Raw genomic sequence first — 16,150 nt, forward strand, 5'->3', positions numbered from 1 at the left:
TGCTTTCTGACCTGCAATATTAATAAAATCATCCCATGGAGCACTTTCCCTCTCCTTTGCTATCATGTAGATCACCTCTCTTCCCATTCACAATCACATAACATTGCTGAAGCAATTACAGCAGCTATTTATATAGAAAACACTAGGGAAATATTTAATATATTTTAGCAGTCTTTATTGATAATTAACACCTGAAAACAAGGGAAATGAGTCAGCACCATGAGACCAGCCAGCTTCTTACAAGCCAGTTTGAGTACTGCTGAAATAGCCTACAAATGCTACTTATTCTCACACTTAATCCATGCTACACAGAACACCACCTTAATCTGACCTTTCACTCACATCAGGCAGAAACATATTTCAGTAAGGTAAAGGGTGCACTGTACTGGCAGACAGTGTCAAAATGCTGGGAGGGAAGGCTGGTATTCTACATACAGGTGCTTGCTAGTGTCTTGGGTTGGGCAACAAGATCGGTGCATAGATTGGCAGTTTGGGGAGTGGCACCTGCAAAACAAGTATTAATCCCTTTAGATTCAGAGATGAGGAGAAACCAGTGATGTGGAAGTGATGGAGGGGGAGTCATAGTGGGGTCACATGAGGAAAGGGTGTTGTGGAGGGGGGATGCCATCTTAGGGGGTACAGGGGGTTCATGGTGGGGCATCACACGAGAAGGGGTGTCATGGGGGCACAAAAGGAGTGAGGGGAGGAGGAGGCACGAAGAGGGATGTAATGGGGGGGAGGGTTAAGAACATAAAGAATGGCCATACTGGGTCAGACCAATCACTTGTCTAGCCCAGCATCCTGTCTCTGAGAGAGGGGGGTGCCAGATACTTCAGAGGGCAGGACCAAGAGACTGCTCCCAGCTACTGGCAGTTGGGAGCTTAGGCCATGCAGAGTCTGGGGTTCACGGACAGGCTTCTACGAGGGCAGAAGGAACCAAAGGGGGGCAGCACTGGCGTCTCGGGGGAAGCCTGTGCAGGGACAGGCTGGGGTTATGGGAACACGGGGTAGTCTGTGGGGGTTTCCACCCCAACGGTCAACGAGGAACACCCGCCTCCTCGACAGCAGCTGATTGGCTAAAAGGCGGAGTCGCGGCACACCGGAGGACAGCGCAAACACAGCGCTCAGAAGGTGATTGGCTGGCAAGACGCCGCGCTGCGCTCGCGGGCGGCGATTGGCTAGGAGCCCTTCCCCTCAGTACGAGAAGGTGATTGGCTGAGAGGCTCTGGCGCCCTTTTTGCTCTGGTGGCGGCGAGGTGGGGGTGACGCCTTTGTGTGAGTCCAGAAGAGGACACGTACCGTGCTGCGTCCACCGCCCGTGCCTTCAGAGCCTCCCCGGCGCGGGCGACGGGCCAGCTGACGGGGAGGGGCACATTTTCAGTCACTGTAGGCGTCTGCGGGGAAAGGTCGCTTAAGGAGTGGGCCACGGGGCTAGGAATCGGATTTCTCGCCTCAGTGGGTGGGGTGGGGTGGGGGGCAAAGCCCCTCTCCTCGCTGACGGGGTCTGGAGGTGGTCCCAGGGAATAGACATAACCCCGCAGTGACTAGAGGCAGGGGGCCCTTTCAGTAGGTAGGCATGGAGAGCAAGGGGGGGGCGATGCCTTTTAGAGTCCATAGGCCTCAGTCCATCTGTCATGAAGCCCTGAGGGCTTGAACTCTCCCACCCCTCCTCTAGCACGTCTCCATCCTCAGGCTCACTATGGTGGTAACACAGAAGGTGCTTCCTAGGCAAAAATAAATGGGTTGTGGGCCCTCCAATTGCCACCATTTTTGACAATCTCAGCAGGGAGTTGAAGGATTGAAATGAGCAGGATCATTTCAACGCAATGGTGTGTCATTGCTTCAAAACCATACAGCAGTGGTTGCAGAACCCATCTGCAGAAGGCGTTTGACACCTTGGAGAGGGCATGTTTGAGGCATATTAGCAGGGCAGTACAGAGAACATTGTGTTCGTGCTGTCTGCTGTTTGGGTGAACAAAAAGAGAGGAAGGGCTTAAATTGCCAAAATATTCCTTGGAGTTTAGCACATTGTTGTGGAATTCTCTGCTTGGTGTCTTCTCTGGATCACTTGTTTTGATCCTCTCACCTACAAACCTGCCCCTTTTTTTAATGTTTTGTCTACTCATAGCTGCTGATATCTGGACTAGTGACCCCTCTGCCACCTAAGGGGGTGGATCTTTGGTTTTTTGTTGGGCTTCACCGACCCATACCCATTGTCAAATAGATTGGCTCCTTTTCACAAGCATGGAATTATCGCATGCTAATAAAGACCTCTTATTGAGTGTAAGATTTCTAAAAGTAAAATGGAACTGTTGAAACTAATTGAAAATTCATTAAGATAAAGAAAAGAATTGCTTGAATACTAAAAATAATCTAGGGTGCATGGTTGGTCTCTGAACAAAACATAATACTTCTTGTAGTGCCCCACTCAAATTTTTAGAAATTCTAATGTACTTTCTTACTGACTAAAAATTAAACCATGCTTGTCAAATCAATTGTAAACTCTACTGGAAAATCCATTTTAGTCATTTGTATTTTTTCTATGACATTTTGTTCCTTTGTTGTACAGCTGATTATGTGAAGTTGCCAAAATGCCAGCTAAACGTGAGGTGCAGGTATGTATTTGTAAGGTAGGAAAACTGTGTTTACTGTGTATTAGTTAGTTGTTAGTTTAAATTAATTAATTTACTACCTTTTCTAGTCCCTAGTTATAAGTAAAGATTTAAATATATTATTTAACAATTGAGCACCATTGTGTGCTTATTGATGTAGAAAAATATAGGAATACTAGGTCAAGAACTCTAGTTCCTTTCCCCAAGGATTTTATAATGTGACAAATTAGAAAAAACAGTTTGGAAAATTGAAGAATGTAAGAAAATCAGGTATTCATAGACATCTGAGATGTTGAAGAAAGTTTGCATCACTATATATCATTCTTGTTCCTTTTCAAATGATAGCTTTTCATCTTCCTAATAAAAAAGCTATGAAATGCTAGACAGACTACCCAATCTCTGAGTGACCCTAGGAACGGGTCAAAGAATACAACCTGTATTATTAGTATCGCCCTGCATGGATACAAAATTTGTATGCACATCTGGTCCACGAAAAATGATCGACCAATATAAAGCAGATATCTGCAGATTTGCAGGGCTTTAGATATGAAATTTGGATCCGCATCCATCCACAATCTGCAAAAATGGTCTGCGGATGCGGATATCTGCAGCTGTAAAGCAAATATCCAGGGATTTGCAGGGCTCTAATTATTAGGTAAATTAGAAAATTAAGAAAATACCACAGAAATAAAATATATTTATTCCAAACTTTTTTTTTTTTTTAAGGGACAGGTATACACTTTGAAATGAATAAGGTGCTGTAATGTCAATGTTTTAAAAAAAAGATGAGGTGGGTGAGAGACAAGGTTTCCTGAGGAAGAGCTTTGTGTAGATTGTCTCTCTCACTAACAGAAGTTGGTTCAATAAAAGATATTACCTCACCCTCCTTGTCTCTCTAATGTCCCGGGATCAACACAGTTACAATAACATTGTATACAATATTTTTAAAAATTGTATTATTTTAGCAAACTTTTGGGGAATTTTATTTTCAGCTTGAAACAATTTTTTTGTGAAATCACTATTTTAAATTCAGAACCATCATGTGTTTTGGCATGTCATATATTGCTGTACAGTAAACAGAATTTTGATGGTACGAAGTAAATAATATTAATGATAGAATGTCTTATTTATACAGTCAACTGATTCTACAGGCCTGATCCTGCAGACACTTAAGTACATGAATAACTTTTCATATGAGTAGTGAAGTGAATTCTATGTGGTTTTGGAATACTAGGAAAAATGCTTTTTTCTTTACATGTTCAGCTTTTCTTTTAAACAATGGTATGGTAGAACTCAATGAGATTACTCACAAGTGTAAAATTGCTCATGTGTTCTGGTGTTAGCAGGATTGGGCCCTATATTTGATATTAAAGATACTGCATCATTAGTTCTATGACATAATGCTGAGAGGTAGCTTTTTAGCACTGTCCAAGAAGCTGAAGTGCTAACATTGTACTGCATGACTGTTACTAACAGTTAAGGTTAATTGTGTTTAACACTTATAATTTTAGATTTTATTTTCAAAGAATAACTGTAAGGAAGTAGGACAGTGTGGGCCCCAGTCTTGCTGCAACTGAAATCAGTGGAAGTTTGCTATTGACTTCAATTGGACAAGGAGCAGGCCGTTGCTTATTTAAATAATAATAATAATAATAGTTTTTGCTTGATTTTAGTTGATGTCAGGCTAATAAGTAACAATGACTAGTGTCTATCAACTGTTGTCTTTTTCTCATCACTTAGACATCTGATCTTGCAAAGTGATAGTGTTCTATAATGCACTTTTCCACATACTTTCAATATTATCATATTAATATGGAAAAGCACCACATTATTAGCTAAGATCCTGAAGAGGAGTGTGTTAAAAATTTTTGTATCAAACCTTGTTAAAGTAATATAAAATCTCAAGTATCAGGGGGTAGCCGTGTTAGTCTGTATCTACAAAAACAACAAGGAGTCTGGTGGCACCTTAAAGACTAACAGATTTATTTGGGCATAAGCTTTCGTGAGTAAAAACCTCACTTCTTCGGATGCATCCGAAGAAGTGAGGTTTTTACTCACGAAAGCTTATGCCCAAATAAATCTCATAAAATCTCAACATATAGTAATGTAGTTATTTTTTTGTTTTCTTTGGCAGTTGGAAAAATGCATAGATGATGCCACAAGAAAAAATAACTTCCAGTTATTAGAACAATTTCTGCAAACAGAAGGATGTGATAACATTTCTCATAAGTGCAGCAAACAGTTTTTCAACAAATTTGACAAACTTATATGCCGGGTAATTTGCTTTTTATTTCAAAAAGTTTCAGGCTATTATTGCTTGTGGAATATTGCAAAAAACATTATGTGGGATGGTCTGGATTACATCAGCAATTCACTGGAGAGCTGAAAAATAATAAAGACATCAAAACTCAGGGTTTGATAGTAGTATTTCCTTCAGAGAATGAAATATTCGTTATTAAATATCTACTATTATCTACTGTTCAAATTTCTGTTATTTCAATACACTGACCTTAGGTGGCTTTGTCATTTTTCACATTTGGCTGGTAAGTGTCACTTTTCTATCTGTACTAATTTTCTTAATACTCTTCCATCATCTCAACTTATCTAAGGGCACCTTCCTTGTGCACCCAAAGTTCCCACAGAGATCATTCTGTTCCCTTTTCACTTCCTTTCAACAAAGAACCATGGGTCAGATTTTGAAAAGTCTTCTGCTTTCATAGATGGGACCATCTTCCAGAAGAGCTCAACACCCAGAAGCTCCCACTGAGAATATACTTATTCAATGGGAGCTGCTTGGTGCGAAGTATTTTTGAATAATCTGTCCAGTTATTTAGGTGCCTAAATGGGAGCTGTTGTTTGGTGAGTTCTTTTAAACATTTGGCCCCTTATAGTTAAGTGATCTCTGCCCACTGCATCCAAAACTCAGTGTGCATGTACAAAGAGAGGTTGTTGAGAGTTTCTCCTCCATCATAATCCCTATATAGAGGCCAGGCACAATGAGAACTCTTGCACTCTTACTGGGCTAGTGCTTCTGTTGGCTCCAGCCTCTAGTCTACAGAGATATATGAGAGGAGGTTGAGGCAGAGTGTGGTGCAGAAAGGAACACATGGTTCACCTTCTTTAAGGATGATGCAGTGTCTGCCCTCCTCTGAGCTCCAGGAGGTATTGCATTTCCCTGACCTCCCTCAAGGGCAGTATGATTCCACATTGTCCCCAACATGTGCTTGCTTAATGCCACAATTTAACTCTGATTAATTACAACAGTAGAGGTCTGCTGGTTCTAAGGCTACTAATTAACCTTTCAGGTAATTTATACAAACGTTTTATGTTTGTCTGAGCCACTGAGAAGAAATTTCACAATTATATTGCCTATACGATCTGTATTGCTACAAGAACATAGCAGAGTTTTTAGCTGCAATGCTATGCTTGTATATAGCCAGCAACCTAGCAAAAAATGTCTGGTGCATGCTACTAGCGTTTTTTCTTTAAAAAGATCTTCCTTTATGACCACAGTATACTTTTGGATATTTGAATCGATCACACTACATTATATTACTTTTCCTCTGTAATGGTAACCTACTTCTTACTTGACCATTCTAAAGCACCAAATAAATTCCATAGCAGTCATATCTTTTAGTGTTACATTCAAGACTCTAGAAATCAGGTTACATTCAGAGGAGTTTACAATGGCATTGCAGTGCTTGCTTGTATGTATCTCTTTAATATCAATACTCCACATGTACAGTTATTCAATAGTCCTGTGTTAGAAATACTAATTTTGAAAAAACACATCTCATTTTAATGTATGTTAATTATACAAATTTAAACATAATGAAATGTGATTATAATCTTACTTTTCCTAATTGAGTTACAGGATATTTAGAAGACTGTCTTGAAGTGTTTTAACAATTATTGTGACTTTTTTTTTTCTTTTTTAAACAAATGCATTTTTATTTTTGAAAGGTTTACTTGCTTACTTGTTCATCTTGAGATTGTTCATTTGTTCCTGAGGTAAGGTGATTCTCTCCCCAGGAAGAAAAACTTTTTCATATATGCATAAATTAAGATTAGTTACCTCTAATTTTTCAAGAATAACTGCTTGAAAATATGTAGTTTTGAATGCAAGCCTTAGATTTTATTTGGTTTTACTTTCTCTGACACTAAAATTAGATATCTCTAGTGACCTCCAGTGGTAAAGAGTAGTAATGAAAAGATACAGATTACAACTGAATCATTGGGGCACCGGTCCAACATTTAACAGCAATTTTTTTTCTCTTTCTCTCCAACTGCTTGAAAGAGAAATATTATCCAAGCATATGTAATAATTTATGAGGACACAAAAACATTTATTTTGCTAAATGAAGTACAGATTGCTTTATACTATACACTGAAGCTTCTACTGGTATTTCAATTTTAGGAACTTGACAAACAAGAAGTCAAGAATGTTTCAACTTTGCTAAATTCTCTTCAGAAATATGGTAAAAATATCATCATACCAGGTGGAGATGGTTTTCAAGCAATGATCAAATATGGTCTTGTTGAAAAGATAAGTATAACTAAAATCATACGTATTGCACTATAAAGCATATATAATGCTATGGGTAGTTCAATAAGCAAACATTTTTTTCAAGATTGTTAGAAATTTTGTTAATTCAGAAATAATTGAAGACAAAATAACTGATTAATCAGTTCTAAATATTATACAATAAATTATATCTTGTAAAGAGATGTTGATACAGCACAGTGAAGTCTTCATACATAATGAAAGGTATAATTAATTTAGATATTCTAGTAATTATTGGAATAACAATGATAGATATTTCATGTAAGCTTTGTTCCTGGCTAAATTAGGAACCCTTTGTATTTTTGAAAAAGGAGAGAGAAGAGAAAAGAAGTTCTGTTTTAGGTTTTCATAAAATACTGCATTAGTGCCAAAAGCTGGAATTTCCTGGTGCAATGTGTTAATAAATTTTGCATTAGAGCTAGCAATAGGAGCCTTAGATCTAGCACCTTCAAGGGGTTAACATACAATTTCAATTAATTACTACCAGATCAACCTGTACAATGTGTGCACCAATCCATGACTCAAACTTGTATATTCATACTGATCTAATATAGACCACTTCCAACTTACATAAAGTATCTGTTTCACTGAATAGAATTAATGGTGGTAGACTTAGAAAATGTTTGCTGCTGGCTTGTTTCTCAGTTGCTTTCAGAAAAAAGAGAAAAATGACAAGATGGGTGATAATGGCATGACTCTATTCACATTTATAGGCAGATTTTCAGCCAGCCTTGTACCCTCTCCCACTTTTTTGTGTAAACAATAGCAGTAACAAAACTGGGCACATAGTTATTGTGAGTACAAATCATGCAGTAGGATATGTAGTTACAGAAGTGATCACTTTGAGCTGCATTTTCTTGAGTATATGTGCAAAATTGGAGGCTGCGGTTGTAATCTACTCAAAGAAATCTGGACACTTTTAAAAATAATAGAAAAGAATAATCTGGAAATGTATAATACAAAATGTTGCTTTTTTGCTTCATGTTTAATAATAAAAGTAATGTTTTTACCCTTTACATGGTTAGTTGGTTTGAAAAGGCAAAAGAAATTCTGATATTTAGAAGAAATGAAAAAAATGAAGCACTTACAAGTCTAGTTGAAGATTTCTTCGATGTTTTGATGGTAAAAATATTTCATAAACCATTTTATAAAATATTACGCATGTATTTGTAAAAACAGTGATTTAACAGCAAAAGATATTTTCAAACATTCTTTTCCTACTTAATTTTCTTTTTCAGCTAATGTTGCATTGATGTGGTTTTTGACAAAAATAGATTACCAGCTCATTTTGTTAAAAAAATACTATACTTGCATTCGGACTTAAATACTGCCTACTAATAAAAGACCTGACCATGCAAGTGCTTAGTGCACAAATTTCTCAATTTATCCTATTATTTTATCCAAAAGGTAGTAGCAGTGCATGTCTATTAAGCCTCCGAGGCCCTGGTCATGCAAATCAGTTTACATACATGCTTAAATTTATGCAGAGAGACAAGGTAGGTGAGGTAATATCTTTTATTGGACCAACTTCTGTTGGTGAGAGAGACAAGCTTTCGAGCTATACAGAGCTCTTCTTCGGGTCAGGGAAAGGTACTTGGAATGTCACAGCTAAATACAAGATCAAACCGATCATTTTGCATAACTAATTAGTGCACATTCAAGCTGTGACACTGAGTATCTTTTCCCAGACCTAAAGAAAAGCTCTTTGTAGTTTAAAAGCTTGTCTCTTGGCAACAGAAGTTGGTTCAGTAAAAGATATTACCTTACGCATCTTGTCTCTAAGGACTGACACAGCTACAACATCACTCCATATAACTTTATGCCGTCATTGGCACTACTCCTGTTCATAAAATTAAGTGTGTGCATAAATATTTGCACCATTAGAGGTTTAATTATTGACACATATATTCTATATTGGAATTGGAAAAGGTTCAGAAATCATATGGTAGGGTACGCAGTTACAGAAGTGATCACTTTGATGGGTAGAAATCAGCAGTAGGAAAGGTTCAGAAAAGGGCAACAAAAATGATTAGGGGTATGGGACAGCTTCCATATGAGAGATTAATAAGACTGAGACTTTTCAGCTTGGAAAAGAGACAACCAAGGGGGGGGATATAATAGAGGTCTATAAAATCATGACTGGTGTGGAGAAAATAAACAAGGAAGTGTTATTTACTCCTCATAACACAAGAACTAGGAGTCACCAAATGAAATTAATGGGCAGCAGATATAAAACAAACAAAAGAAATTATTTCTTCACACAATGCACAGTCAACCAGTGGAACTCTGCCAGAGGATATTGTGGAGGCCAAGACTATAACAGGGTTCAAAAAAGAACTACCGGTAGATAAATTTATGGAGGATAGGTCCACCTCTGGCTATTAGCCAGGATGGGCAGGGATGTGTGCCAGAAGCTGGGAATGAGCGACAGGGGATGGATCACTTCATGATTACCTGTTCTGTTCATTCCCTATGAAGCACCTGGCATTGGCTACTGTCAGAAGACAGATACTGGCTAGATGGACCTTTGACCCAGTATGGTCGTTCTTATGACAGATAGATTAAAATAATATACATGTTTTAGTTGTGGGAGAGAACTGTAAAATCTGAACATTGACCAAATATTTTTAGGTCCATGGACACAGAGTAAATTATTCTGCATGTTAATATGTAAAGTGTTTAAAATGTATTCATATTCTCATTTTATTATAGCTTGTACATGATACCAACAGTGAAGGTATGTACAAAAATCAGTATTTAAGTTACTGTTGTTTTGCTAATCATATCCACTTTTTGATTGATCACTACTGAAATAGCTTCTTTATATTACTGGCAAAGGATCTGATCTAGTTAAAATCTATGACCTTTGGAACCATGTGTATTCTGGAAGGTCATGGATATTTGATCTAGTATGGAAACCCAAACAAACAAGCATTTGTGGAGCCACCTAGAAACACAAGAGCTCAAACAAATGAGCTTTTAAGTCCTTGAGAAATTAAAGCTCCTCACTTGCAGATATTAGTGTGAAGGTAGCAGAAAGTGTTCCCACAGTATGTTGAAGCAGTTCTCCTATGTGGTCATGACTGAACCATGTGCATACAGAATTGTGTTTTGCCAAACAAGTGTGACGTTTGTTAAATTGCTGTAGCAACTAATAAGCACATTCTTTTTCAAGTATGTGTCCATGAGGATCTCACACTATGTGGGCAAAGTCAGCATCTTTCAAATAAGTGTCCATTGGGCCACACCAGTGCCATGCATGTCCTCGTGCCTCCCCACCCAAGATCATGAAGGGCAGAGTGACTGCAACTTTTCTGTTTCCTCTTACCGTCCATGGCAGCGAGAGGGAACTAGTGGCGTGTGCCTGCTACCCTTTAGAAGATTTCTCTTCTACCAGTAGTTATCTACTTACAGTTAAATTTCCCTAAATACTTCTCCTTTATTGCTTTGTTTTTCTGATTCAGATAAAAAAACAGAACAACCCCAACCCTCCACCCCCAGATTTTCTAAGTTTCTCCTGTCTGATCAAAGGCAGATCCCATTAGGAGGTGCTGCAGCCTTGAACTATGTCCTTCAGTCATTCAGGCAGCTGTGCCTCATAGCTAACTATAAGAAATCATCTCTCATTCCCTCACAGACAATGGAATTCATAGGAGCTGTATGCAACTCCAAAAATGGCAAAGTCATATGTTTCTGAAGAAAGATTTGTCTCTTTAGTTGATAATCACCCCAGTATCAAATTGAATCCAGCAATGATAGTACAGAACTATCTCAGACTTTAGGTCACCTGTCAGCCTGTACTTGATGATGCTTGCCAGGCTTTACCATCATCCATTACAAGCCTGGCTAAGGTTGGAGTATTGCCCTATGAGACATCAAATGTGCATGCAGATCGTTGTTTCATCACGCAGTCTGTCATCTCTAAACTGAAGACCCCTCTCTGACCCCAGAAATTTCAGAGAGGGGTCTTTCTCCTACAAAGACACTGATCATGGATGCATTGGAGACCGGTTGGGACATGCATCTTGCCACCTCTAAATACAAGGAACTTGTTCTCAAAAGGATATGACGCTTCACATACATGTACTGAAGCGAAGAGTGATCAGAGTAGCTTGCATGGCATTCTATCCTGTCCTGTGGAATTCCACAATGCAGATTCTCACAGACAACACATCTGTAGAGTACTCTAAGCAAGCAAGGAGGTGCTGCTCATCACCTCTGTATCAACAGGTTATCAGATTATGCATATGATGTCAACAACATGGGATTAACCCAGGAACTCTTCATCTCCCAGGAGTCAACAATAATCTAGGAGATTTTCTAAATAAACAATCCATGATCAACTGCAACGGATATCTGAAGAGCTCCACCATCAAGCCAATATTTCACCAGTGAGGCAATTCAATAATAGTCCGGTTTGATAGCAATGACAATGTGGAATGTCCAGCCTTTTGTTCTAGGGCAAGCATGAGCCCTTGAACAAAAGAACCTTCCTCATACCATGAAATCAAGGTCTTATGTATACCTTTCCAATCCCCTTGATTCCCCGAGTGACGTATAAGATCAGGCAGGATGTAATGATACTAATCCTGATGTCTCCATGTTGGCTGAGACAATGCTAGTTATATTCTCCACGTCTATTTCGTCTCCTATGCCACTTCCAGTAAAAAAGATCCTACTGCAAAGTAGGATGCTTTCCACAAGGAAAACATATTCCTGTAAATGGAAAAAATATTTAATCTGGACATCTCAACACAATCTTGACATGGTGAAGGCCCTTATTCCAAAGACCCTGGACTGTATTCAGTATTTAAAATATTCTGGCTTGTGGTCACACTGCCATTTATGCCCACGGGTCGAGGAAATGCACAGTGCAGGCCTGGCCCACTACTGTTTAAAAGGTTCTGAGCTCATGTTTGTGGGGCACATGCATATCTATAGTTGAATCCACACAGATGACACCAAAGAACCTCTTGTATAAGGTAAGCAGCCGTTCTTTTTGCATTTTAACTGCAATATATGGAATTTATAATGTCCGTACACTAAATATCAGCAATCTTGTGTGACTTTGGAAAGGAATTATTAATATGGATTGTTTCATTTGTAAATAAAAACATTTTTATTGGATATATAATAACGCTAGACTTGTGAATACTGTTGAAAAACTAATGTGTGCAAAACCTCTCAGTTTTTAACTCTTTTTTCTTAATTGATTAGGTAAAATACAAACATTAGAAAGCTTTATACTGAGAATATGTACCCTTGTTGCTGATGTAAGAATCAATATTTATATTCAGCAAGAGGTAAAAAAAATTTAACCAACATTTTTATTAGTAGGCATTTAACAGAAGGTTGTGAATTTCCTTAGTAATTTAGCTAGACAGATGTGAAAAGAGGAAGAACAAAATAGTTGTAGAAACTTTTTAATGATTCTGCCATCTCTCTAAGAATGTACAAAAGTTTACTTGCCTAGACTAGAAATTCCATTTTAGGCAATAAAGTACAAAGTATATGCTATTTGTCATGCAAATACTATAGTGATAAGCATCATATACAAGCATATAAAATATGCTATATTGCAATTGCCAGAAATATCTCTTTTTAAAGTCCATTACTATAAAATGGTTAATAAATTGTATCTGTAGTATACAGTATTTTACATAGTATGCTTTCATGTCAATAAAATATCTTGGGTGAAATCGTGCCCCCGTTGAAATCAATGGGAGTTTTCCCATTGACTTCAGTAGGGCCAGGATTTCATTCCTTGGGTATGAAACTATTATAAAATCATTATCTTTTATAGAAAGACACTCTCCATTAAGGGCTAAATTTTCAAAAGCCCAGCCTTTTTTATGGATACAAATTGCTCACATTTGTTGCATCCATAAAAATTGCAGGTAATTTTTGCTCCAGCAATGAATTGCAGGCACCCTGATTTACATCAACAAGTCAGGATGTTGGCCTTTTAAGTTCTTATATTAGTGTCCATGTTAATGTAATGAATTGAAGTCCAATTGTGTTACTTTGGATTTACACTAGTGTAACTAAGATCGGCACCTGTCACTCTTTTATTTTGCTTTGTGTCACAATCTTCGTTATTTAAACATGTTCCTTTCTGCTTAATATGTTGTAAACCTACATCAGTGTAGGCCCACAGTGTAATGAGAGAATAATTTTAAAACTTTTTTAAAAAGTTTGATAGTGTGTTTCTTTGTAAACATATTCTTTTTTCCCCTCTTTAGGCTGTAAGAAAACTTAATTCAATGCTTGATACCATGCCTCGAGAAGCGAGAAAAAAAATTATTTCCACGAAGGAAATGTTCCTTGTCATGTAATTAATTAATCTTTAATATACTTTTTACATGAATATATTGTTTACATAGTTGCGAAGAAAACTTTTTACACCTGACTATTTTATTGGATCCATTTATAACTGTACAAATGTAGGCTCTATTCAGTCCATGATTGCGTTCGTCACTACATAGCACATGGAGACTGCACTTTAGTCCATTCAGGTAATTCTTCCTTGGATGCTCAGATCTGCCCTTCTCTCAGTCATAGCTGAGTCCACCTCACCTGATTGTCCTAAAATAATTGGTTCTTGGGAATCACTTCTGAGGAGTCTTTACGAATGCACTGGTTGGAGGTAGATTGTTCATCCAGGGAAATGTCTTGAAAGGTCTGCATAGCCAAAAGAGAAATCTCCAGGCTTACAGGTCAGAAACATGGAACTGTCATCCATGAAGAAAGATCCATGGAGTATGTGGAAAAAATATTGTGATTTCAGAGGAGTGGAATGTGGAAGATAGCAGGAGGCTACCAGCACCTTTTTCATATGAGTAGACCGTCTCCATGGGGAAGGATGATACTGCTATATAGGATCAGCTGGCACCCCCCAACACACTTGCCCTAGGTGGATTTGAAATGAGTGGCCCTTCATTTCTTCCCTCAACAACAGGTTTTCTTCTGGTTTCTGTTTTTTAAAAACATCTCAAGCATGTGGGACTTTTCCCAGTTTCCTCTGGTGGACATGGTGTTGGGGATTTACTCTGGCTCTAAAGTTTTTTTTGCAGAGCCACAGTGGAGTGGCAGAGAAAGAAGTTTGGATTGCAAATCTAAATCTTCTACGCAATCCAGGTTCTTAAACAGAACAGGGGGTAACACCATATGTGGAGCGGGAAGCAGGAGGCATGGAGATTTCATTTCTACGGTTCTTCACTACCACCCCCAAAGACTCAGAACAAAACAAATGCATCTAAAGGTCTTTCACATGCAATTAAGGATGCTTACTAAACATTTGGCCTGTAAATTCCTACATTTTAAAATTACTAATGTGTCTGGAGCCAAAAACACTGCTGTTTTATGGATGATGTATTGGCCCCATTGAAGTCAATAGCAAAACTATCAATGAGTTCGGTGGGACCAGGATTTCACTCCATATTTTGAAAGTTATTCTCTCTGATGCCAATATAAGCTTTTCTTATGTACTTTTACATTGCCATTTTATTTGGGTCAAATTGAATCATCTACATTATTTATTTCACAGGAATGATATGGGAAAGAGAATTTTAGATGCTGGAGGTAAGCACAGAACTTCATTTAAGAGGTTCATTATTAAACTGTTTAATTATTTGATGTTATATACCCATTAAAAAGACTGGCAATAAAAAAAGACAAGACTAGTAGTATTCAGTCATCTGAAAAATGTATTTTTCAGAACGGCAGTTAAAAATGGCACATGCAGGATTAATATACATTTAGAAATTTTAAAGCATTTGGAGTATTTTAGGCATTATTTATAATATAAATAATGCATAGCCAGGTCTATCAGTCCCTCCTGGCTTTCTCCACCATAGAAGTTCCAAAATGAATTGAAATAGTGCGGACCTTTGAGGCCCATTATCTGCCAACACAGGTTAGAGCAGACTTCTGGCAGACAGTAAGCTGGTATACAGCCACCTATCACCTTCCATGTGTGTTGAGTGCTGTTCTGGTGCACCTGGGGATCTAGCCTGTAATACTTATTTTTGATTAGTAGTTTCTTTAGCAGCTTTATAGCCGTTTTTGTAGGACGTCACTGCATTATATGGTGGCATTTTATTTAATATCAATGTAAGAACATCTAAAATGTACTTTTAGTTTCTTTTTAAGTTGAAATAACTTCGTTTTTTTATATAAGACCTTATATTCAACAATATTAGTATCTGTTTCCTATATAAACTTTTAAGCTTGGCATTCTATTTAATTGTACTGTTTCTGTAAAATGTATGTTTATAGACTATGACTTGCAAGTAGCCATTACTGAAGCTTTATGCAGAATGACATCAGAAAAACAAAGAGGAGAACTGGCACGCCAGTGGTTTTCTATGGAGTTTGTGACCAATGCATTTAAAGGAATTAAGGACTCTGAGTTTGAAACAGTAAGTCATATAAAAACACTAATTATTTTCAGAGAGAGAAAATGTTACATTACTTAAAGGTGCTTTGCTTCTTAATAGGACTGCAGAAAATTTCTTAACCAGGTGAACGGAATGCTTGGAGACAAAAGAAGGTAAATGAGTATTGCTAAAGGAAAGATGTTTTCGGGTTGGAATCGAATGGCTATTCAGAAAGAAAATGTCAGAAAAAAACCCTTTTTTAAATGAATTCTGAGCTACAATAATATTAGCAGAAGAACATGATGCTGCTCTGTTGCAAAAACAGCCAAGGTGCCATGCACAACTATAACATTTTAGAATCAATAAATAGCAAATATAATGAGAAATGCTGAAGGGTTTGGTGTATGTTCATTGTTGTTATCTTTTATAACTAGATGCTGGGTTTATAAAATTCCCAAATGTGTGTTTATAAAAAGATCACTTCAAGTTAGGGTTGTGGGAATAACTATTTCGAGAAATACATACAAAGAGTATTACAGTTTTTAAAAATAACTAAGAAATAAGTAACAGAAGTGTTCAGTTCTCTATCTTTGGTG

At 37.7% G+C, this 16,150-nt stretch overlaps 1 protein-coding gene across 1 annotated transcript in view; it reads left to right on the forward strand.

The window, feature by feature from the left end:
* Positions 1 to 2,591: 2,591 nt before the first annotated feature.
* SYCP2 (synaptonemal complex protein 2) overlaps positions 2,592 to 16,150 on the forward strand; it is a 59,763-nt gene continuing 46,204 nt past the window's right edge. Inside the window, exons 1-10 of the mRNA XM_054045686.1 lie at positions 2,592 to 2,615; positions 4,747 to 4,887; positions 7,030 to 7,158; positions 8,194 to 8,298; positions 9,889 to 9,913; positions 12,394 to 12,479; positions 13,419 to 13,507; positions 14,723 to 14,757; positions 15,454 to 15,596; positions 15,675 to 15,727. Coding sequence (XP_053901661.1) covers positions 2,592 to 2,615; positions 4,747 to 4,887; positions 7,030 to 7,158; positions 8,194 to 8,298; positions 9,889 to 9,913; positions 12,394 to 12,479; positions 13,419 to 13,507; positions 14,723 to 14,757; positions 15,454 to 15,596; positions 15,675 to 15,727 — 830 coding nt within the window. The remainder of the gene's footprint in view (positions 2,616 to 4,746; positions 4,888 to 7,029; positions 7,159 to 8,193; positions 8,299 to 9,888; positions 9,914 to 12,393; positions 12,480 to 13,418; positions 13,508 to 14,722; positions 14,758 to 15,453; positions 15,597 to 15,674; positions 15,728 to 16,150) is intronic.

The sequence above is a fragment of the Malaclemys terrapin genome, chromosome 12, assembly GCF_027887155.1.
Source record: "Malaclemys terrapin pileata isolate rMalTer1 chromosome 12, rMalTer1.hap1, whole genome shotgun sequence".
Lineage (NCBI taxonomy): Eukaryota > Metazoa > Chordata > Testudines > Emydidae > Malaclemys > Malaclemys terrapin.